General features: G+C 37.5%; 1 protein-coding gene and 2 long non-coding RNA genes across 9 annotated transcripts in view; 1 reads left to right on the forward strand and 2 right to left on the reverse strand.

Moving 5' to 3' along the window:
• Positions 1-8132: 8132 nt before the first annotated feature.
• LOC149050540 (uncharacterized) lies at positions 8133-11801 on the reverse strand. Of its 2 annotated transcripts, XR_016184191.1 has the most exons (3): positions 11761-11801; positions 11430-11591; positions 8133-11288 (listed from the first exon to the last, which is right to left on the reverse strand). It is a non-coding gene; the product is annotated as an uncharacterized LOC149050540 (long non-coding RNA). The 2 variants fall into 2 exon arrangements; XR_016184190.1 differs by lacking the exon at positions 11761-11801 and having other exon boundaries at positions 11430-11715.
• A 6557-nt stretch (positions 11802-18358) lies between these two features.
• Positions 18359-19327, reverse strand: LOC113673854 (uncharacterized). Its single transcript, XR_003446458.2, has 2 exons — positions 18821-19327; positions 18359-18651 (listed from the first exon to the last, which is right to left on the reverse strand). It is a non-coding gene; the product is annotated as an uncharacterized LOC113673854 (long non-coding RNA).
• A 2252-nt stretch (positions 19328-21579) lies between these two features.
• The window catches only part of LOC113673862 (uncharacterized), a 19701-nt gene continuing 16370 nt past the window's right edge, over positions 21580-24910 (forward strand). For 2 of the 6 annotated variants that reach the window (XM_027190312.2, XM_089198102.1), the window contains exons 1-4: positions 21721-22133; positions 23842-23904; positions 24601-24653; positions 24741-24797. In XM_027190312.2, coding sequence (XP_027046113.2) covers positions 22092-22133; positions 23842-23904; positions 24601-24653; positions 24741-24797 — 215 coding nt within the window. In that variant the 5' untranslated portion in view covers positions 21721-22091. Of the gene's footprint in view, positions 22134-22220; positions 22473-23841; positions 23905-24600; positions 24654-24740; positions 24798-24910 lie in introns of those variants that run through there. The other 4 variants (XM_027190313.2, XM_089198103.1, XM_027190310.2 and 1 more) reach the window with 3 other exon arrangements.

Raw genomic sequence — 24910 nt, forward strand, 5'->3', positions numbered from 1 at the left:
TCTGAAGTCAAATTTTCCAAGCTTCTTTTAGGGGAAATTTTATTGAAGGTTCATAAGAATGCTACTGATGTAAACCAATGTGGTAAATCACCGATTCAGCTTCCTCACAAATTCAGTCAACTCAGCCAAAAGACCACATCTATCAGAATATTTTATTTTAATTACTATTCACTTATAAAAGACCTTCATAGATAGTTCTGTTAGTTTTTGAGAGAAACCTTTCAGGATCTGCAAATTGCATTTTTTTCCTTTAAACACTGTCTTCCCACTTGACATAATCCTTTATCAACTCAGTTATTCCCCAGGTAATTAGTGGTTCACAATACAACAAAAGAAAGATGGTATTTCACATAACTTGTTCAGACGCTGGAGATGCAAGAGTTGTGCAGTAAATAATTTGTATCAACACAATGCTTTAAAGTTTTTGCATCTATGACAGAAAAGCCTGCTTAAGTGGATCTACTCCAAAATCAATTTCAATATGCAAGCAGTATTCATGGATACAACACCAGATATGCTCCCAAAAAATTTATGTAAACCATGAGTGTGCAATAACTCTGGAGAACAGACAATTGCAAAGAAAATAAAAACTGACCTTGACAAAACAATAGAGAATCTCGATAAGGGAACATCGAAGTCATCACTGAAAGTCCCACTCTGAAACCAGAAGTGCCAACACCCACCCAAACAGAAATGAAAAAGTTTTAATCAAAAACAAAGCCTGCTTTTCTGAGCATTTTACCCCGTATGCTGACCAATACATATTGCCCAGTCACAAAATCCCAATCCAAACTTAGTGGCTATTTAGCCTCCTGGCTCTTCATTTGAACAATTCTTTAGTGTTCTAAGTATTTTGTATTTTAAATTTGTATGTACCACAGTGTATAAAGTACCACATTTTATGCGTAAAAAATGGTCACTGAGTCACCAGGAACTGAGACCAATAAATTCAAACTTTAAATACAACTATCAGCCAGAAAAAGGAAACAAAAATTCGCTTCATATGCAATTTAGACAGCAATCTATGAAGGTCAGTAAATCAAAGTAAACAAGTGAAAAAAACTGTGTAAAAGTGAACAAAGAGAACTAGATGCTGTGTGCCATACATTGTCAGTAATGCATATGCCCATTTGAGATTTAATAGAATGACACAGTTGTAGTAATGATAAACAAATTCAATGAAAATTAGACACGTATGCCTAGAGAAAAACACTGTCAGGGCTATGTAAATAGATTTTAAATCGAACTTTGAACTTTTTTTATTCGACCAAAGAATTCTTTTTAGTGGTCTTGATATCTTGATATTTACATGTTTGCAATGAAGATAAAGTCATACCAAGGGGTTAGACTTGTCTTTGTATAGATATTCCAGACTGTATTTTGATTTTTTTCTACTGTAATTTTAGCTTTATCAATTTTTTTCTTTCTTATTTGTAATGGGCAATGATATAATTGTACATGGATGACATGAGTAGCACCATTCGCAAAAATTTGCCACTCTCATGCTGACAAACACTAAGAAGTTCAACACATCTCCCCAGCCCTGCAGGGACAAGGTTTCTCCTATTTTAAGAAACGGCTGCTAGTATGCAATGCCACACAGTTGTGTAATGCTATGAACAGCCTTAAGCCCTCATGTAATAAACATTTTGCTTCCAAATTCAAACATTTTCTTTAAGGAGGCATACTTTGCTTCAACTATTTAGGTCACCTCTAAAATGTGTTATGAAGCCCAGATGTTATAGTGTATAATCTCCTTTTTTTGCCATCTTTTCATCCCCTAAATTTCTGTTATTTCCATAAATGCAAAAGTAAACTACAAGGAACATATATATAATATGCATATCCATGCCTATTATTCAAATCTGCAAATAGGCGTCATGGTAAATTTGTTACACAGTAGACAACTTCATTACGTTTCTTGAGTGGTGATAATTCAGGTTGGTGGAAGATAAGTAATATTTCTTTGAAGCAGAGGTTGCATCTTTTACTTGCACTGTTGTAGGGTGATCTTCGTGAAAGGATGTGCCATGAAATAAAGTGGTCAATGTTATTTCCTTGAAGGGTCCAGATATGTTTAATGAGTTCGGTAGAGTTTCTGTGTTTTGTGTGTTGGAACAATGCGGTGTGGTTTCTGTATCTAGTCTTGAAGTCGTTTTCTGTAAGTCTGATGTATGTCTCAGTGGTGGTGTTGTCCTCACGTGCGACAGTGGCTTGGGAGATTGGTGATGAATGGAGGCAGTTTCCATTAAGTGGACATGTGATCTTCTGTTGGCAGCTGCAAGTTTAGCTGTCTTTTGTGTTGGTGCTATCTATGGTGTCATTGATGTGTTTGGATGAATTTACAATGCATTTTTTGTGGTTGTCGATGATCTGTTAAGTGTTATTCATGCAGCTGTAACTGATTTTGATTGTGTTACGATTAAAGATTCTTTGAAGTTTGTGGTCTTTCAGGAAATGCTTGTCTACGCAAAGAATTGGTGTCCAATATTGGTGCTGAAAATTTTGCTGAATGGGGGTCGTACCAGAGTATGTTGTTCTGTTGTCTGCTTTTTGGTTGTTAGTTGTGGGTGGTTTGTAGTGTAGAGTGTACCAGTATCTGCATTCTTCGAGTGCTTATTAATATGGAGCCGCCCCTCCATATCAAAAAGCATTCATCAAGTGCTTTATGATATGGAGGAGCGGCTCCATATAAAAAAGCACTTGACAAATGCAGATACCAGTCCACTCTAAATTATGAACCACCCATAACTAACAAACGAAAAGACAGTCAACGGAACAACATACTCTGGTACAAACCCCAATTCAGCAAAAATGTCAGCACCAATATCAGACACAGATTCCTTGCCATAGAAGACAAGCACTTCCCGAAAGACCACAAACTTAAAAGAATCTTCAATAGTAACACAATCAAAATCTGCTACAACTGCATGAATAACACTAAGCAGACCATCAACAACCACATCAAACACATTTTAAATTCATCCAAACCCCTCAATGACACCGCAAATAACACCAACACAAAAGACACCAAAACTTGCAGCTGCCAACAGAAGAACACATGCCCACTTAACAGAAACTGCCTCCAGTCATAACTAATCTACCGAGCCACCATCACACATAAGGACAACAGCACCACTGAAACATACATCCGACTTACAGAAAACGACTTCAAGACTAGATACAGAAACCACACCACATCATTCCAACACACAAAACACAGAAACTCTACTGAACTCAGCAAACATATCTGGACCCTTAAAGAAAATAACATTGACCACTTTATTTTATGGCACATCCTTTCATCAAGATCACCCTACAACAACGGAAGCCAACCTGATTTATCATCACTCAATAAACGTAATCAACACGTGTCCTCATTAACCACCACAGAAACAAAAAATTACTGTGTAACAATTGAATAAAGCATTGAAATTTCCCGCCATGCCTTTATGCAAGTTTGTAAATTATATAAATGATGGTTATGAATATTCTTCACAATAAAATCCCCTGATGAGTGAGTAATCACAAAACAGGCTAGTAGGGACGAAAGTATAGTCTCTGTTTTTTCCCCTATCTCATACATATTGCACTCTACTTCTACGTATCAAGCACTGTACAACAGCAAAATCAGATCACAGACTTCCTATATGTATATCTATGTATAGTTTTACCTGAGGCACATGTCTTGAAAGGGAGCTCATGAGATAGATTTCTAGCAAGTTACAATCAACCTGACAACTAACTTGCCGAGACTTTCCTCTTGAGGTATTGATTGTCCTCTGAGATGACCAGTAAAAAGTCCTAAACCATTATAGAAAGAAAAGAAAGGCAAACTAGAGAAACACCCCCTGTGAATAAAGTTGTTGATGCAGACTCCTTAATTAATAATATGCCTTGGACACTCCACTCCACCCTACCAACAAGGAATTGTTAGGTCTCTGAGGATAATCTTGACTCCTATGAAAATTGCACTTTTTCAGTCATTGCTCCCTCACCCTGGAACAACTTACCAGACCAAATAAGAACTGTAGCATGCTTAAGTTTCCTTAAGAGTAAAGTTAAGACATTTTCATTTAGTCATTCCTTTTAGCTTTCAAACACCTCAGATTTGTTCCTGAATTAACAAATATTAAACTTATAATGTAATTTACATGTGCATTAGCAACTTTGATAGGTGCTTTTGGTCAATTAGTACAAATAACAATTATCATTACTATTATTATCATTATTACTATGATTATACAACATCCGATACATCAATAAGGTCATCTTTCTTTGAATCTGACATTGATCGACCAGTCTCTGAGTCTAGATTCAACCTGGCTTTATCAGACTATTGATCATAAAGCTCAGATGAAGAAAGGGATTTTTAAAGAAAAGGATATAAGCTAGTATATCTAAGCCCATTTTCCTCAACTATCTCTATTATTTAACATGTGGACAACTTCAATTGTTCTGAACAGTTCTCTGAAAAATATTTCAATTTTGTTGTACAATTTCTGTTTGACTATGTGTATAAGACAGTAGGTACATAGTTGTTGATTTATTGTTTGGCAATGTTTGCTCTACAATAAATTAGTTAGTAATTCAATTCAATAATTTTGTTGCTTTCTGCTTGTTCTGTATATTTAATGCCCTACAATTTCCTTGAGGCAAGTGTTTTTCACATGAAAAAGCCAGTTGGAGGGTGTGGCCACCTCAGACAAAAAAGTAAAGAAGATTCAGAGATACCATGGTCTAACCATTACACAACTTTCTGTCAACCTCAAATCCATCCGATAGTGAGATAAATGTAGCTGTTTACACCATTAAAAAGAACTTGATAGCCATCTTACACCACACTATCCAAGCTGGAGATTCAGCAAAGAAACACAGATTTTGTCCCCCTGACAAGAACTCCTGGTTTGACTGGCAACAAGAATGTTGACTGATAAAGGGATAACTGCTTGCCCCAGGTCAATTGCCCCAATTGTTGCACCCCACCCTCGTAATGTTAAGTTACACAGAACTGAAATAAATGCATCAATTCTCTGGTTTGGGTTCAGTGCCCAAAGCATAAATGTCCTGATGTGAAAGTGATTCCCTGTGCTGTGGTTTCTGCAGTGTTACAATTTTATCATGGAACTGTTAGCTGCCCAAGATATCATCAAAGACCACCATATTTTCACTCAAACATTTCAATTTTCACTAGTTTGTACACTTGTAGATTTTAAAGCATGTTGTAATTCTAAATAATTTTATTCGTAATTTAGTCTGTACTCTCCTAATAACTATTATAATTAGCTTTTATAATCATTAATTGCAGGTTTATTCAGAATAGACTTCTAGGAGAGGAAATAAACTACAGCATGGTTACTCTGGGAGACTGGAAAGACACAAAGGCAAAGAAGGTTCAAGTTAACCAGCAAGCAAAGCAATTCTAATTCAGGCCAAACATGCAGATGAGAAATTAATGCACCCAACCAATCTCCCTACTTGGAGACTTGAGGCTATTAAGGAGCAAATGGTAGATCATGAAGACATTTAGTTAATACCATGAACTCATCTGAAAGTGGCAATCCCTTCTGCCACTCTTACAAGTTCATACATATCTTTGCCTAGTGATCCTTTTTATTCTTTACATTCCCCTTTGGGAGAGCCTTCATGTGTCTGCTTTAAATGCCAGGGTTAAAGCTACCACTCAAGCCCCAACTAAAGTACAGAACATAGAAAACTCAAACCTTCCAAAGACTGCTCACAAGAATTGACAGATATAAAATTAATGTTCTTTTATACCATCTGTGTATGGAAAAGACAATTCCTAGTTTTAACTAGTCATAAACGATTTTCAATGAGTAAATATCAGTTTTACATAAACTAAGTCTTAAGTAGTAAATTTGATACTAATAAACATAGATTTTATAATGCAAATTTTACCATGTATAGTAGTTTTTAAGGACCATGCATAATGTTAAATTTTTTCCAAAATTACTTTAAATTTTCTGCAATTCAGCTTACTAGCTGCAATGTGATATTGTGTGCATATTTTGTGCCTGATAAATCCACTAAATTTATCAAAAATTTATCCAGCTAAGAATTCTGCCAAAGTTAATCCAACAACAAAGATAAGTCCACACTTTTGCCCCCCTCAGACCGGAAGTAGCTTTATACCTAAACCAATCACAGACGCCATCAGCAACACACATGCCTCAGCCTTGAAATCAATAATTGAATAATTCCACTGGAATTTTCAAGATCAAAGTGCCAAATTCAAGGTGGTATTAAGTAGCTGTGGTTCTGGCCACAACAGAAAATGCTGAAAGGCTGGGCAAAAAAGCCTGTTTAAGTCTTCCAAAAGGGTGAAGAAAGAGAGGGAAAATGCTGTAAGTTTGTCTTGAAAATAAAAATTCCAGACATGGATTCAAGTAAAATTTGAGGTAGGCTCTCCAGGGATGTTATGACTCTATGTTCACAGAGCATTTGTTGTCTTTGGAATATTGCATGTTGTGACCTTGAAAGATCATTCACTCAAAAGTTTGTCTTTCCAGCTTGAGGTGTTTGTAATCTTTATTACAAACTATATTTCCTTTGTTGCTGATTTCTTATACCACAGTCTTTAAAGCCCTGATGTACCTGTGACAATGAAAGTTTCAGCAATAGAAGAGGCAGTTTCATCTATAAGATGTCATCTGAAGCACATACTTGAGCAGTCATTTTTGATTCTCGTTTACCCTTTTCAAACCATGTGACCACATGGCTAAAAAGGTTTAATTACTTACAAAACTCAGAACACAATGTCTAATTGTTAAACAGGCTATCAAACAACTTCTTTGAAAACCAGTCAACTTAAGCATGCTGATGCAACCATCAACATCCATTCAGCATACCTTCAAAGCAGACCTATGGCACAGAATAACTGTAACCATGCAGTTTCATCTTGTCACAATTTCATCTTATATGCTAAATTAGGAAATTCCTTAGTCCTGAGTCCACAAAGACTCTTATTGATGCATTTGTGACTTCACATTTGGACTACTGTAAGTCTCTTCTCTTTGGCATCCCAAGTACCAGACAGATCGTATCCAGAAGGTGGTTAACAATGCTGCTCAATTAATATTTAGGATTCCAAAGTTTGATCACATTTCGTTCGCCTTATCACATCTTCACTGAGAAGAACATCTGCAGCCACACTCCATTTCTGGTCATCACCTACGTTCCTGGCCTTCTTAAGATCCCAAGAACTAATTTCAAGACCTTTGTTGATTGCATCTTTGCCCGTTCCAGGCCACTTCTGTGGAACAAACTGCTGCTTGAAATTCAAAACAGTCAGTGTAGCCATTTTTCAGTTGTTTTAATATTTTTAATAGTTTTAACATTTTAATATCTTTCATATTTTTCATATTTTATCATTTAATTCTTTTAATATTTCTATAGAATATTTTGTAAGGTGCTTTAGAATATTTTCATAATTTTGGTGCTCTAGAAATGTTAACTATTATTATTATTATTATTATTGTTCAAGACACACGAAAGCAGTGTGGACCTATTTGTTTTGTAGAAGGTAAGATCAGGGAACATATATTATGTGGGGAATTAGTAAGGATAGCCCACACTGTCTCGTCTTCACTAGATTTTTATTCTTCTCCTCTTCTATTCTCGCTAGGTTTTCACAACTGTCACAACTCCTCGACTCGACTGATATGAAAGATTACTTCGACTGAAAGCTAAATAAATCACAGACAATTGTTCCTTATCTTTGCGGGACACCTTAGTTAAAAAGAACGCTGATTGGCTAGATACGAATCTTCCAGACATAAGAATAACAAAATTTCCAGACAAACATTTCACAATCGCTATTTGATATCTATGCTATTATTTTGTTTCCGACAATTACTTTCTACTCATTAAGAAGCAATTGATTTGACTATTTAAAAAAACTTTAAAAATTGTTTAATTGGTGACGAAAAAAGAAGGTACAGTGTATGGCTTTACATCAAAAATGGTCACCTTTCATAGCAATACAGATGACTCTTATACAGAGTGCATCACTGCAGTGTGAAAGCAAATCTACTTGTATCACCGCTATTAAATGTCGTCTTTAAACTTCTGTAAAGCCAGTGATAACTATTAAGATCATGGCAACATGTTCCTTACCCATCTTTAAGAATGTTTCATTCTTTCACAAGAGCGAACTCAATACCATTCAACTCCTTGACCTTAAAAATAAGACACTTGTACTCCCTATAGAAACACTTGCTTGACACCTCCGCTTTAAATTAACCACCCTGGGAGGGTAAGGTTTTTTTATTCCTTACTCCCTTGGCACGAACGACAGTCAAATGCACATGAGTCGTACCAGGTAGGAGGGGGGCAGTTTGAAACAACACATAAGCTCTTGTGCTTTATCATAAGAATTAGAATGTTTGTACGAATAAATTTAAGATCTATCAAATATTAGATGACTCGCCTCGTTTGGCTCACGAAGTGTCCGTATATGTTCCCAGACTTCGCCTTCGGCCACAAACACTGCAAACTGGAGGGAACTCACTCGATATTCTTTTTTCTTCGAGGTCTTCATCCTCGTAATGCCGTCCCCGCTTCATTAAGACCCTTCCCATCACCAGCTAAACCCCTAACGGCATGAAATCTTTACTTGAAAATGCTTCCCAAGTCAAGAGTCAACCGGCGCAGTACAAGATTTCCAAGATCAGAGACGTGAACAACCCTCCGGCACTTTGGAAAGATGCTGATTTTTCTACCAAAAATAGCCCATTCTCCGAGTTAAGAGCTTCAACTTTTCTTTCGTAAAAACCCAAGAGACTTAACAAAAAGATTCTGCCTACATTACGATTGCTACGATGCTAACCCCATTACCACAAAACAGCTGTCCAACCCGACACGTCAATGTAAATTTCAATCAAGAGGCTAAGCCAGTAGGTGAAATTAGTTCTCAGACCTCTCGCATCATTGAAACCTTGTAATTTCAAGGATTTTGGGCTTCATTGGGACTCGAAAGACTAAGCGTAACTCTGTTTCGTTGGAGATTTATATGCCCCCACTTTTAACTTGCTAAAAGGTATAGATAATCGCTGTATTTAAAATTAGAAATTATTCACCCTAGTGCCTAGCGAGTTTTCCTGAATAGACCATTTTTTGTGCATTATTTTATGTTATTTTATTTTTCTGAGCAATAGATATGGCCCTCGCAAGAGGTTCATATGTTTTTAATAGTGCTTCATGAGATATTCTTAAATCATGTATTCACATACTTGTTCATCATAAGCAGGTTAGATTTGGTTTTCTATTTCTTTACTTATTGTAAAGCGCCATTGGGCTAAATGAAAATGGCACTACATAAATTTTGCAATTATTATTATTGTCATTATTATTATTATTATTGTTATTATTATTATTTCAGTTATAAATAATGCTGGTTAGAGGGCCTGTTCCCACGTTCTACTTCCTATGTAGAATAAGTACGTTTAGTCGTAGGCGCTGCGTGGTAGTAGGCAATATATTAGGATGGGTCAACTAGTTTACGATTTTTCTAGAGTATTAACTAAAAGATAACTTTTCAATGTTTTTGTAAATAGAAATTAGCTTTTTAGCAATTACTAGGATAAATGAAATAAATTTATTTGTTTGTTTTAAACATTTTGTGTCATAATTTGTTGGGTACAAATCGACCAGAGAGTTGGGCACGAACTAATCGAAAGTACGTACGAAACGTCTAAGCCTGGGTGCAAAATCGTCTGGGTACGAAAGATCCATGGGTAAGAAACGACTGGATACCATGTATTTACATATTTGTTCATCATAAGCAGGTTAGATTTACTTTTCTATTTCTCTTTTTGATTGTTGAGCGCCATTGGGCTACATGGAAATGGCGCTAAATAAATTTTGTTGTTGTTATTAATATTATTATTATTATTATTTTAATGAATTCATTTATAAATAATGCTGATTAGAGGGCCTGTTCCCACACCGAACACGATTGTTCAACAATCCTTTCAGCTGACATTTCGCAAGCAAAGAATGGTGAGCTCCTTATTGTTGTTTATTTCACGCGCTTGAGATGTACTCATACTCCTTGTCTTTCCACATGACTACATTTGCGCTTTTCTTATCGTAGGAAAATCCTATCAATTGTAGTTCCATCGTATTTTGATAATAGAAATATTTCATTTGTAATAAAGTTCAAGCCCTTTCCTGCGCTGACCGACAATACTATCCAACAGTTCCAAATCTCCAAACCTTACAAAAAATCCTTATGAGCAAGTGGCATTTAGTACAGCAACGACCATTGCCAGGAGAAATCCTCAAAAAACCGATAATATCGTACAGAAACAAATGATCACTCAGACGTATTCGTGAGAGAAAATTGCGAGGGCGAGAAAACTGAATATACCATGGTGTTTCGTGTAAACGTTTGTAGCTAATACAGAGAAAACTGGACGTACTACTGAATCATTTAGGCATGTCAACCTCGATTTATACGGGAGCATTAATAAAGCCCGTTTCTAAATCAAAGAAATACTTTTTATGAGCTCGCCTATACCGGTCGTAACCCCTATCCCGCATTCGAATCGGAGTATGTCCCGGTCTCGCCTTCCTATCTTTATCCTGCATCTCGCCTTTAAAGTATCTCGTATTCCACATCCCACCTCGATTTTAAGCCTCATCCTGCATCCTGCCAAACCTATGTTGGACCCTCTCTACCACTTTCATTCAGTATACGGGATTCACTTTTGGATTTAATACACTGAGCACGCAGGAAATCTGCGGAGAGCGCGTTAAAGTTGTTAAAAATGTTTTGATTACCTTTATAACTAAGATGCAGTCCTCCCTTGATAAGGCCATTCTCTGTGATCTTTAGATGCTGGATAAGTTTCCATCCTTTCTGACGGCACTAGCTCTTTAGATGTTTATTGGCATCTTTCACCGCTCTATTGAATTCATACCTTGTGGAAGTAAGCCTCGATATAGCGGAGGTGGCGTCGGATGAATTTTCGATTTGTCTATGATCGATTCAGCATCTTGCAACACCTTTTATATTTAAGGTTATTGGAGCCGACATAGAGAACGACTTGGTCCGGCGAATGCTTCAGGCTAGCTTTGAGGTTGGCCTTCATAGCTTTTGAGGTGGTCCTACAGAATAACTTGACCACTGCTCGATGGCCAACGGCTTTTTCTAGCTTTTTACAACATATATTTGTCTTTGTTAAGGAAGCTCCAATTGATAGGGTTGTACATCAGTGTTGTAGCCACAAATGCTCGTTACACGTCCAACTTCACCTCCAAAATGGCTAAACGAAACGAAGTTCAGTAATAAATACGTAACCGGTTGCAAGAAATGGATTACACGTTATAGTTGTCACAATTCAATTGCAAGGTAAAGAAATTAACAAACGAGAAAACAAAAATAAAGGAAAACAAAAGACACTTACAAACGTCGCACGAGATCTGGGTCAACTGCCAAATTAAAGACGATGCAAAGCGACGTAAAGCAACGTAAAGCGGCGTAAAGCGATCGAGAGAGACGGTAGAAACAGTTAGACGGTTCGAATAGTTAAACGGTTGATCCGAATGAATAAAATCCGCGGAAAAGACTAATACAAGGGACATAAACAAAAGGCAATTATGCAGGAAAGAGTAACAGAATATTGATGAAAGTTATGCGCACAGAACAAAAGGCATGAACGAACTGTGACAAAGAAAGAGTACGAATTTGTAATCAATCGAATTTTTGGAGACAACAGTAATGGAATTATCGGAGACCTTAGCAACGGACTGTGTCCCATCCTCATTGTTCCTTTGTTCCTTTCCTTGCCATTGGTTGCGCATTTCTATTTTCAGAAGGTATTTTTGACTCCTTCTCACTAATTGGATTCATTGCCAGAAATGACGGACAAAATGGCGGCGGTGGTGGTTTGCTGCTTGGGAACGGAGTATTTAAAAATGGCTGAAGCGTTACAATAACATGTATGGAACAATGAACTAAATTGAAAATTAAAAATACCTCGAGATGCTGCACATGTTTCCCCGACCTCTCATTTTTTTTAGAACATCTGACAAATTCGAAAATATAAATAGATAAATCAACGAGACTTCCTTGTAAGGTCCAAATGCATATCAAATAGAAGGCGGTGTGCGCACTCCGATTGCGTTGCATTTTGGTAGCTTCATTTGCTCGCTTCATTGATCTAACGAGTCTCGTTGAAAATCGTTTATCGAGTGGTTTCCCAGAAACCGTGAGTGATCCGACAAATCGACATCGAGCTCGGTTGCCCAGAAACAAATATTGATCCGGAAAGGATCTTCCACCCCAGCTGCCAGTCACATAGCCGACGTGCAACCGTACCCTCCCCCTAAGGTGAAGCGGAAGCAAGGAAACGTCTACGCAAACCTGACACTAATCGTGTTCCGTGACGTCACTTGATAGTATTTTTTTTGGTGAAATGGTACGTGATAGCGTGAAGGTTATCGAGATAAACAACAACATTGAAGTGAATTTCGGGTAAATTTGCAATTCAGCGTCCGAGTTCAAATGTATACTTTGCTTTAAGGATATAGCAAAAGATTATGAGCGATTTTTGGTATAGAGTAAGAAGAAGACAATTTTCCAAGAGCATCGCGCTTACGAAACTAGATTTCAACGTCCACTCGGTTTCTGCTTGCATTTGTAAACAGTGTCACGGTCGTCGAAAAAAGTTGAATCATTTTCCGCAGAATCTCAAGGTTTCTACAGATTTCTTTAAGAGATATTTACGCTTATTCAAGCGTGGAGAAAGGGCGACTCTTTTCTCAGTCGCAAGACTCGCTGTAAGAAACAACAAGCTTTAATTTAGCTTCGCAGCACCGTTCGCAAAGAGACCGAAAATTGAAGGTGGACAAATACATTAAGATATTGCACCTGGTCTCCTGTGAGAGCTTTAACGGGCTGCACAATAAATAAAGTGACCTGTTTCTTCTAGAGAAGAGAGGCGATTAATCACTGGCGCTGCTTGTTATATAAAAGATTTTCCATAGGCAGTTGGCGACGAAACGGAGACATCGTTAACTTCGAAAAAGATATCTATGGCTTTTAGTTGTTCTTCTTGAAATGTCTCTGGGTCAGAGATTGGGGGAGGGGAGGGGAGGGGGTTGGTGGAGTTTGAGCGGCTGAAGATGTAATATGATGTCAACCTATCTGATAAAATTCCTGTTGTATATTAATTTTTTCTTCGTCGTCATAATTTTGTTTCAAATTATCATGTTAGGAGAAGAGAATTGATCGAAATCAAAGACCTAGAGGTTTCAACATCGTCGTATACGCTTATTTGAGAAGGGTATTTCACTATCCATTGTTTTGACAGGTACATCCACCATGTACATGTGACCTACGCCATGCAACGCCAAGGCCATACCCTTTACGGCTTTGGCGGATGGAATCACAGAAACCTTAAAGAACTGATTAACGGCTCCTTTAGGAGACAGTACTTCTTGCGAAAGTCGTGATCAGCGACAGTAATCGTGAAACCTTAAAAGTCTCTCTATTTACAGTATACGTTTAGCAAAATTCAAAGCGCGATTTTATTTTTGGTCAGAACCACACGCAATTGCACAGTTCTCAATGTTGGTCCTAAACATTATTTTGGCGCTAATGTAAAATTTCGAGTTTTTTGCCGTTGTAGTCAAAATTATCTGTAATTGGAAACGAAAAGAGTTTCTTGTTCCAAGAAGGAACAACGATGAGTTTTAGGAAGGAAAAGTCATCTAATTTCACCGATCATCGTTATTCCTTCTTGGCGAGTAGAAACCGCGCGCGTAACATTATTTACGTTTTATTGATTAGTCCCTGTGACGTCAAACAACAGACACATTCAAACCTTTCTCGCAATCTGCGACAATGCCTTTCGTCATAGTGTGGCAGTGTTTTTTTGCTGTTAACGAAATCATAAACCGTTTTTCGGAAAGATGTAATCGAAAATGACTATGTAAGCAACGAAATTAAAAATATAAATCTAAATTCAGCGCTATCAGGGTTTTCGAAAAGGGAAAAACCAAATCAAATCACCATCGACCTTAGCGGTGCGATAGCCACTAAAAAGGCTTTTTTTCTTAGGCAGTGTTCACACTTGGTGCCCGGGCACTAGTACCCGGGCACCGGCACGAAATGGTGCTGTGTTCAGACACACGGTACCCAGTCTGAAGATATGTTCACATTCAATGAACAGCCATTTTGAAATCTCGAGTGGGACAAGGAATTGTGGGTACGAAAACAAGTGGTTTGTGGGTAAAGTACCAGGGCACCAACGAAAAATGTGTTCACACAAGGACTCAGTGCTCAGTTTAGTGCCCGAGTACAAGGTCGAGACCTTGTACTCGGGCACCGGCACCGTGCCCGAATTCTGGCGTGGGTACCAGAAAAAAAGGCGTGTTCACATTGGTGCCCGGCGTAGAATAGAACCCGGGCACGGTGCCCGGGCACCAAGTGTGAACACTGCCTTACATGGGAGAACTAGTATGACTGTCCGACCCAGACTCACACTGCGCATACCAGCGATAAAAGGTGAGAGATTTTATGTCCACAAGGTAAATGTTTTGTCTCTTCATTGATTATGTTGGATAACTGGATAATATAATGTTGAGTAGTTAAAACTAAAGCTGAACTTGCGAATGCTTGGTGGGAAATAAGTGTTATTCCGATAATTTTCTGAAAGAGACGGTGGTTGAGCTTTAGGGTGAAAGGTAAAAATGTAGCTGAGAGTGGTGTCAAGAATAATTCCATATTTCAAAATTATTAATTAGAAAGTCATATTTCATTGAAACATGCTCTTCGTCTTCTTCTCGTTTACAGTGATGTCCAAGGGAGCGAGGTAAATCCTCTAGCAGGAGAATTACGTCCGCCATCTCAGGTCTGGAATTTCACTTTCTTTAGATCATGTTAATTTTTTTTTAGTGAACTTTACTCTTCTTGTAGCCGGTAATCGCTTCATTTAATGAAAGAAACGAATTTGTGTATCACCCACTGTCACCCTAAGATCAAAATCTGCCTTTTTTCAAGAAAGGTAAAGTAAGCTTCCATTTTGTTCTCAGGTAATGGACATATTGCCGTCATAGGAAGATCGATCCACCGAGACGGCATCAGTTTGCACGGTGGATAGTTCTTCCAATGATGAGTATGATCTTTGCTTCGCAAAGGTTAATAAGCAATTAATGTGTTTTGTACGTTTTGTGTACTTTCACTGTCGCGTTAAAGGGAGAAAGTTGAATCCTCTAGCAAGGGAATTTCGTCGCCATATCAGGTCTGCAATTTTAGCTTCAGTAGATTTTGTGAATATTTTCAAATGAACTTTGTTTTTCCTGGAAAAGTTCTGTCCTTTATCTAATAAAATAAAACGAATTCCTCATCATTTATCATCTCTGTGTACAGCTTACAATTTTTCATGTTAGTGATGGCATTGAAGAGACATTGTGAACGGTATTGTAGCGGTATTCATAAAATGAGCTTCACGATCCCATTTAGGAATTTGAATTGTAGAAGTGATTGAGGAGGGATATCATCCCAAGGAGCTTCTTGTGGCATAATATACCTAAAGAATATTTCACCAAACATAAAAGGGCGACTAAAAGGGTTTCTTCGTTTCTTAAAAGAGGTACGACGCGCCACCAGCACAAGGGAGGAATGGCGGCGAATGCGATCATGCGACCCTCCACAAATGCTTAGGGTGGACGCACCTCCGTGGAGCCATTTCCAAGGCATATCCCACCAAGGTTCTGTCCCAGTCCACCAAGGAAATACAGAACACAGACTTACTGCAGCAGCTAAAGTTCATACACACTAACGTTATCGTAATGTTATTGTGTACATGGCTTCTCAGTTATCTCTCAATAAAGTGCAAATGCTAGTCTAAATTGAAATAGAGTTTAAGCTGTTTTTGTTCGCTACTACTGGCTTCTCCTACGTGCTACGTGACGTTACACTGGTTGTAATGTTTCGATGGTGGCTTATACCAGGAAACAATGGAGTCAGCTCCTCCCCCCTGATTGTACTTAAAATTATGCTCCTGATTTTGCATTATGCTGCATTTAGTGGCTCGGTTTAAGAGTGTTTCAGAACCCTTCCACCCCTCCCCCCTCCCCTTCCTCCCTACCACCCACAGGTAAAAATTACAAGAGATAAAAGTTTTGTTGTACTTAAAAACGAAACCTTTTGACTGGATCCAATCATCAGGCTACGCATAACCAGGCCCTAATAGATTGTGGTAGTAAAAGTAGTGTATTATGGTACTAGTATTGCCTGATTTTTTCCAAATCATGCTTAAAATCATGCTCGGTTTTGAAAATTATGCTAGATTTTGTAAAGTATGCTTTTCAAGTATGAAACACAAAACATGTCAAAACTATAATTTTTTTGCTCCGATAAAACACAACTGCATATTTAATATGTTCTGACATTTTGTTGCCTGTGGGAGTGGGAGCAAGGAGCGATCCAATCTTTACTTCTGGGGTGTGCCCAGTCCTCTAGACGACGACCAACGTAGTATTGCTGCAACAGTAGACCGACCTTGAATATGATCAATCTTAGCGATCAAGCAAGTTATGACTCTGGTAAAGTTCCTTTGGAAAAAAAAAATGCTGATTATGTTGTAAGTGGAAAATAAGAAATAGGAAATACGGTCTGGAAAGAAGGAATCTGCGATGAGAATGTCATTGAAAAAAAGATCAGAAGCATCTTGGGTGGAATCATCTGCATGGGAGGCTGTACACATATTTGGCACACTCTCACAGGGCAGATGGCCGCTTAGACCTAGTAGAAGAGTTTGGGGTTTAGTTCCGTTTTCAATTTCATTTCTGCTGTGGCGGTCTGGATAGAAGGAATCTGCAATAAGAAGTGAATGCCACTGGAGAAAAGATCAGAAGCGCGGTCTTTGGTGGAATCATCTGCACGGAAGGCTGTACGCATATTTGGCACACTCTCGCAAGGAAGATGGGCGCGTAGACCTGGTAGAGGAGCTTGGGACTTATTTCCGTTTTCAATTTCATTTCTGCTGTGGCGTTTTGCAGAGATATTCACATACTTTTGGGTAGGTGTTCAGAAACTTTTGCTCTGGTGAGTATAAACGATTACTGTATTATATGATAGTCAGACGACAACTGACAACTATATTTTAATCTATTCCACTCCCTGAACTACATGTAGATTACAAGAAGCATTTTTAGATTAACTTCAATGAACGTTTGTAATCAAAATGCGGCTGAAAATTTGTCTTTGGGGTGCGAACAATCAAACCATTGTGTGTTATCTTTGTCTAAATCTCGTACCAGATTTCCGCATAATGGTCCCCACACACATAAAGGCCACAGGAAAGCTATTGCCTAATCCTCTCATCTTAGCGATAGGAATGGGTGGATGGAAAATAATACTTTGCTGCTTTCTTTCTTGGAGGATCTCTCGTAAGAGGAAAAGATTTGAACGATTACCCACGGAAAACGACGATAAAAGCGAAGGTAAATAAAGCACCCGATTTTAGCATAATGCACATTTTCTTAACTTCCAGAGAACACTGCTTAAGAGAACAGCTATATATTGGCAAATCAATTCTTGATTTTATGCGCGTATAGACTTTGATATCTGTCGTGAGTTATTTCCCATTTAAACTGAAATCACTACTCCTCTATCGATGACATTTGATTGCAATTTAGCTAAGAGGATAGCTAAAGATTTGATTATTTCTAAATTGTTTGACCCTTACAACCGCAAGAAGACTGAATTGTAAGACCCAAACAATCCCCTTCCTTGCACATTTCAGCCAAATGAGATGATCAAATGATCAGGTAAAACTCTTGTCGTTCTTATCTTCCTTCTCCAAAGTGATGTTCTAAATTTCTTCGAGGATGTTGGCGTTAGAGAGTGACGGTATTAATCTTCCTTCCCTGAAGCATTTGACCAACATTACGGCTAAGAGCCTTTAGGCAGTCTTCTACTCTCATGTCATACTAAAACATAGTTAAACACACATACCATACTTCAAATTTGATGGTCGGATTGATCTAACTACATTGCAAACACTTGCTCTTGAATTTGTTAAGAACACTTCCAAATTATGCGTAATTTAATTGTAGCGCTAAAATTTCCATCGCGCAGAATGCTATTGTCTTTTGCGACATGTACTTACAGTGCCCAGTTTATCAACGAGCGGAATATCAATTTGCATGTCTAGAACTTATCAGCTGTGATTGGTCAACAAATTTAGCTTTGGGAATTATTGAGTCGCACTGCAGATTTCAGCTGCTGTCAATCAAACGGTTTGGTGCGTGATGTCAGTCCCAAGGTGCGATAGAATTAACAATAGCACACTAATTAAAGGCCGGCCGCACTGTTCACAAAACGTTTGCAGATTCGACTATATTTTTATTTGACTCAATAGACGACTAACAAACTCCCGTTGGTCAAAACTTCATCTGAATTATCGAAATTGTTTCATGTCGACCCGGTTGTTTAGAACCTGCCATTCTTTTCGAGTTTGAAAGGCTGCGGCAAGGGAATAGAAATAGCGGTGCTCAATCAGCGATTTACCCATGACTAAGTGAATTGTTTAACGTGAACTTAGCAGTGCGATGCATAAGTCATTTGTTTTAACTTGAAACGCACACTTTTACTCCAGAAATTAGTCTTTCTTTTTCCTGAAAAGAAAAGAAGAACTAAGGGTTACAAAAACATCGAGAGAAAAACAAACAAATAAGCGACCACCTGAAACAGCTTCGCGCCTGAGGGAATAGTTGGTTAATTATTCACACTTGGATCCGTTTTGATAAATAAAAACATATGAAAAGGACAGTTGACAATTAATACCTTCGAGTTAACATGTCGAAGCGTGCGAGACATCAACCAGGCTTTTACGCAACGTTACTGAATAATGTTTGCGATCGTGCCTCTAATTCAAAATATCGTCCGAAGGTAAAGCCAACTGTAATGGGCGTTTCCGAAGTAGAGCGTGTTGTTGCAAAACGAGTTAAAGGAAGAAATATAGAATATTTCATCCATTAGCAGAATTACTCCCCTAGTGAAAATACGTGGGAACCAGCCGAACATTTACCGGAAGATCTCATCGCTGCCTTCGAGAACAGGTCTGTCGATCCACTTCGCGCCGATGAATGTAGAGAGAGATTGTCTCTACTATTCGATTCAGTGAATCTGCTGACTCTCAGGAACTGTTCAAAGAATGTAGAAGATATTGTCAGCTTTGGCTTCTTGTTTCTTTGTGACAATACAAAATATTTTGTATTAATTTGTTTTGACTTCAGTGACTCCCAAGCTTGCATTACATCATACTATGATGTTGCAATTTTCATTTTCGGTATCTGCCCGGTTCGCTTCAATATATTTTCTAGGGGCGTTTTTTCGTTTCCTTTTATGGGCCACAGGCGCATAGGCGATTTATTTCTTCCAAAATAACTACAGTTATGAAGAATATTACCGGACAATCTAGAAGTTTCACAGGTAATTTAGTGTCAACAACTGAGTTGAAAACGTTTATTGGCCACCGGAAAGAGTGTAAAGGCCGACATTTCGAGCGTTAGCCCTTCGTCAGAGCGATTGACGAAGGACTAACGCTCGAAACTTTATCATTTAAACTCTTTACGGTGGGCAATTTACGTTTTAAACTCAGTTGTTAACACTAAATTACCTGTTACTCTCCCACCGACGCAGCGGTATAGTTTCTTTAGAAACTTACCCCCTTTAATCATTAATCCAGAAGTTTCGTTTTATTCCGCTGACCTTAGGGATTACCTTGTCTAATTCAATAAATCAACCCCTTGTTCAAATCAGTTCCCGCAAAAGATGAGCAAAGTATCTTTACTTCAGATTGTGAGTAACCTAAAAGCCTAGCTACAGGTAATAAGTGTCGACATTCCGTATTGCCATGGAAACTATCACCTCAATCGTAGGAGTCTGGGTCAAAACACTAAGATTGTGGTGCCTAAGAAAATAGTCTTCTTCATTCAGAGACAGCATTCTGTTGTATTCCGTTCAAACTCTCATACGCTTTAGCAAAATAATTTAGTTATACAGTCAACTGTATTCTTTTTTTATGAATACCGGCTTTGAAAGAATTTAATTTTGTAGGTGGTAAAATTTAGGACAATTTGTAAAGTTGTAAAGGACTTTAAGAAGACTGTCAAGAGATAATGTATAATTCTATCCATTTTCAGTGAAACAAGTCTGAGGAAGCTCGAAAAATCCAGCAAAAGATCAGAAAACCCCACAATATCATTGACCAAATCGCTTTGTGGTAGTGCTGTGACGATTAAGCTTAGACGAACCTCGAAAATATGCATGCATCGGGATGATTGAGTTAATCGACCTGTTTAGGTGACACACAGTTAACTGATGTTAAACGGCGCCAGGTCACTAAATTGGCTATTCTAGATATGTTTTGAAAATAGAGATGTCCTTTTTCGGGCAAAATTCAACTCCTGATGAGTTAAGAGCACTCTACTGAAAGAATATTCTGAGAATTAACTTTTCCGCTTAAACAAAATAATTATTAGTAAAAAACGTAACAGGTCTTCTAAAATAGACCGTCGAGTGGGTCACTACTGTAATCGTTTTCAATATTGATTATTTGGTTACGTAAATTGTTTTATCGAAATCACGCAAAACTCTCTGTTTTGATTTTTCTGCTATCAGTAGTTGCCATGGGATAGTTTCCTCTCAGAAATTAGGCGACCTTCATTAATTTGACCAAGTACACTCCTGTACACACCGCTACAAGACCTTTCAAAGTTGCAAATGTTGTCAAACTTTTTTTTTTAATTATGAATGTTTGTTTTCCTGTTCATAACCGTTAAAAAGAAACGTCAATGAAAATCAGCAATAAATGAATCTGCACTTAAAGAGCCATTTCCCTGCGGCGATCATTTTGAATGGTGGTATGCGTCTTTTTTTTTCAAAGACATTTATCTACGCCATTTCCTAGCCACTGTCTATCGTAAGGCAATTCCAGAATGACAGCGAGGATCAATATTTTTATCGTCCTTTTTCGCGCTTAAGTTAGAGTGGAGTGTTTCGTTTGCGATGTCGATGCAAAAAAGGGGACGGGATTGAAGGGGTTTTCAATTTCTTTTGGACGAATTAATCGAGACCTTGAGACGTGTTCGAATATAACTTTCGCCTCTTCATCTCTCACTTGTACGTCGACCGAGCAGGATCAGGACAATTTAAGAATGGTGAGTCATTTTTAAAAATATAGCCATAAAAGATAACTGGTGATGATAACTTAAAGCGCAATCAGTTTATACTCTGAAAAAGTGTTCTTTCAAAAACTACAAGGGAGGTAAATTAAATGAAATTGTTAGTAGTCAAGTATATTGCATGGGCAAATGCCTAATCCAATTTAGTCCATTCTGTAGGAAATCACACAAATTACATCCCTTGAATATTTTTCGAAATCTTTAAGAAACCAAAGGAAACTTTCTCTTGAAATTTTATGAGGAAATACTCGCTGAAACACCTACAGAGAAAATGAAGTTTGAAGAGGAAACGGAAATTTAAAGAATTTTTGGAACAATAGAATAATTTATACGTCACGATCTAATTCTCGACACGTGATCAAGTGTGCACCCGGAAGCCGTGAGAAGTGTCTTTGCCTTGTTGTAGTTCGTTGCGAACGAAATATAACCTTCTCGCATGGTTAAACGCCGACAGAAAGATGTCGAGCTTATCGGAAGCCTGCATCTACGACTGGGATTTGGAGCGAATGCTCATGTGGCTGAGAGAGGTGTGTATTAATTTAGCCTGCCTATAATTTCAAGTGCATACGGTTTGGTATCATAAACGACTAGTTATAAGCATGATGTTGGCCTACAAGCTTGTTCTAGCTATTGTGGTCTCCAATATCGATCTTTGAATGAATTATTTCCATCGAAAATGGCTGCTATATTGGAGGTTAAGTCCGCTGAAATCGTTTAGCCACTCATCAGTCGGGTAAACCACGGTGAAATCATTCGCTTGTGTTGCGGATTCACTGCACGAATACCAAGGATAATGGTCCGCTAATGTCTGCTGGTCCGCTTTGACGACCTCCAAAGATAGTTGTCGTTTAACCACATCTGTGTGAATAATGTTCCGTGCGAGAGCACGTACTTGGTTTTCAACTTGCCTGGTACGTAACTATCTTACGAAATCAAATGAAAATCGAGTCGTGTCTTACGAAATCAGATGAGATCCGGAACGTAATAAGACATCCATCGTACTTTAAATTAACTTTTCCTCAGGGGTAATTCAGAACACATAGAATTAAAGCGCAGGTCATTTCGAAAGGGCACAAATGCTTTTCGCGTAGCTGAAGTCTCGGATCAATACTACCACGTAACTGCATTACGAATGTTACGGACAGCCTACCTACACTGAATTTAGACTATGGCACGGGAAGGGATGACAACGGAGGTATTTTTTACATGGTTGAGGATTCTTGTCTGCTCACAGATGGAGCTCACGCAAGGTTTTTGTTAGAATACTCAATTTTAACATTAATAGGCCATGCAATACAGCTGTGTTTTCGTAGCAACTTTACTATTTGATGACCGATCTAATTATCAGCCCTTCAGGCATTTACTAGTAATATTTTTAATAGCATTAGTTCTGAAGGAAAAAAAAGAAGGCATTTAGCCGAACCTTTGATTTGAATTTTTTGTAGACAACTGGTTCGACTTGTTTTTAAATGCCTACATTAACGAAAGGATATGTTACGTTTTGAAATATTTATTACGGCTCTAAGAGTATTTGATTCGAAATGACTAATGTGGAAATCAAGACTGTGCTTGATTTGCAACACAAATTTATGTACAAAACCCATTTCATCTTTCACTTACATGCACCAAAAAAACCAGCTTCAGCACATTTGAGAGTTTTAGAATAACCACTGAATATCGCTGTTTAATATACCAAAATTTTCTAAAAATACTGTTGTGGGAATTTCAGAAGTTTTTCGTACTACACAGCAAAATCAATACTTAATTTAAAGAATTTAAGAAGCGGCATGATATTAATACTGAAAATTACTTTCTTGTAAAATTATTTTATATATTTTAATTACGTTACTACTGGCCTTTCTTGAAACCTTTGTCTTATATGCTTTTAATGACTTAAATGATTGTAAAAATAATATTTTCAATGGTCATCAACATGTTTTGTTGACATTAAAGATTCTGTTGTAGCATTCTTTGTGTGATGTAAGCATGGAATTCATTTGACCAAAGATGACTTACAAGTGATTGTGATCATATGGTGGAATAACGCATTTTACATGTAGAGAAACTGTGAATGTGTGAGACGGTTGGAATCCTTAAGATAGAGCTGTTTCACAATAACGATATTGTACAAGTCATGTATAATGATTATTATTCTAATTATTCTTGTCACCATAATTGGAAAATTTTGTCAGAGGAGATTAATTAAGTTAATTCTTTTCCACCTTTGAGATTAAAAGCGCTCTTAAAAATTTTAATGAATTATTAACTTACCGTGACAACCTTCTTGTAAATAATTGCTATCATGTTTCTTTTTGTTAGAACATAATTCCTTGCAGGCTATTTGACAATACATGTAACTGCAGTTGTAAATGCACTGGACTGTAATATTTCGATGACTTTTTACTTCTATCAAACTTGACAATTCCCAAATTACCCTACCACATCTGTTAGAGCAGTTTGTGAAGGGATATTTCTTGGGACATGCTGACAATGGTTTACTCACCTTGTTATTTTATGGACCAGAAAAATAATAATTATGTTTCTTGGATTATGGAATGAATCATACTTAGTAAACATTACAACTGGTATACTTATAGCTTTTACTTACTACCCTTACAGGAGAATCTTCATGACTGTGTTCAGCCTTTCTCTTTCAAAAAGATAAATGGAATACAATTTATGGTAGGGTTGATTTTCCTGCTTCTTGACTAACAAACCTGTAAAAATAATATATAAGGAAAGATAACAAATAAATGTAACCGATAATTACAAATCATAAAATGTGCTATAGGAAAAGAGGGTAACTTGTAACATGCTGCAAAGCCATGGTAACTTAGGTTTTGAAGGGAAATGAAGAATGGTTCCAGTCAGTGGGAGTTCTAGTTATCGGGATTGGTTTTCAAGAAATCAGGTTTTTACCATTCTTGCACAATCGCTGTCAATTTTTTTTTTACATTTAGTTAGTTTCATAAGAGCTTATTGATAGGAAAGTGTAGTTTAGGAAGTTTAGCTGAATGTAACAAGCTTTCATAACTGTTGGCATGTTTGTATCAATTGGGGTTAACCATCGTAATTTGTCAATCAGCTATGTTCAGACACTTGAGCCTTTATAGGAGAAATTTGAGGCAAAGGAAAGTAAAATTAGTTTGAGTCAATGAATGATTCAAATTAATGGAATTTGAGTCAGCTGGTAGCAAATGGCAGAAAACATGGGGTCAATTCCAGGGGAAATGGCATTTTTTTTTTAGTTTACTGATTTCAAGGTAGCACTCCAGGGTTCTACTGTACAATATATATTTCAAGCTCATGCTAAAAGTGTCTTATGTAAATTTATGTAAGTTGTGGACATTGATTTTGTTACTAACCTTAAACTTTCAGAATTTATCAGATAATGATATCAAGTCTCTGCGCATCTCACAAGAAAGCAAAAGGTAATTCATTCCACCTTTGTTATCATTATTTGTTGTTTGGTGGTTTATGATTGAGTTATTAATGTAGTATTAATTATTTTGTTCCAGAAAACTGGCAAAAGTGCTGAAAAGAATCAAGGGAAAGAGACAAAGTGCCCGTAAAAGGTGGTTATACTTAACCCTTTAACTCCCATGAGTGACCAAGACAGAATTTCTCCTTACAACATTAATACAAAATCAAGCAGACAAGTGATGAGGATAAAGAAAAACACCACTTA

Source organism: Pocillopora damicornis, chromosome 2, assembly GCF_964200805.1.
Source record: "Pocillopora damicornis chromosome 2, jaPocDami1.2, whole genome shotgun sequence".
Taxonomy (NCBI): Eukaryota; Metazoa; Cnidaria; class Anthozoa; order Scleractinia; family Pocilloporidae; genus Pocillopora; species Pocillopora damicornis.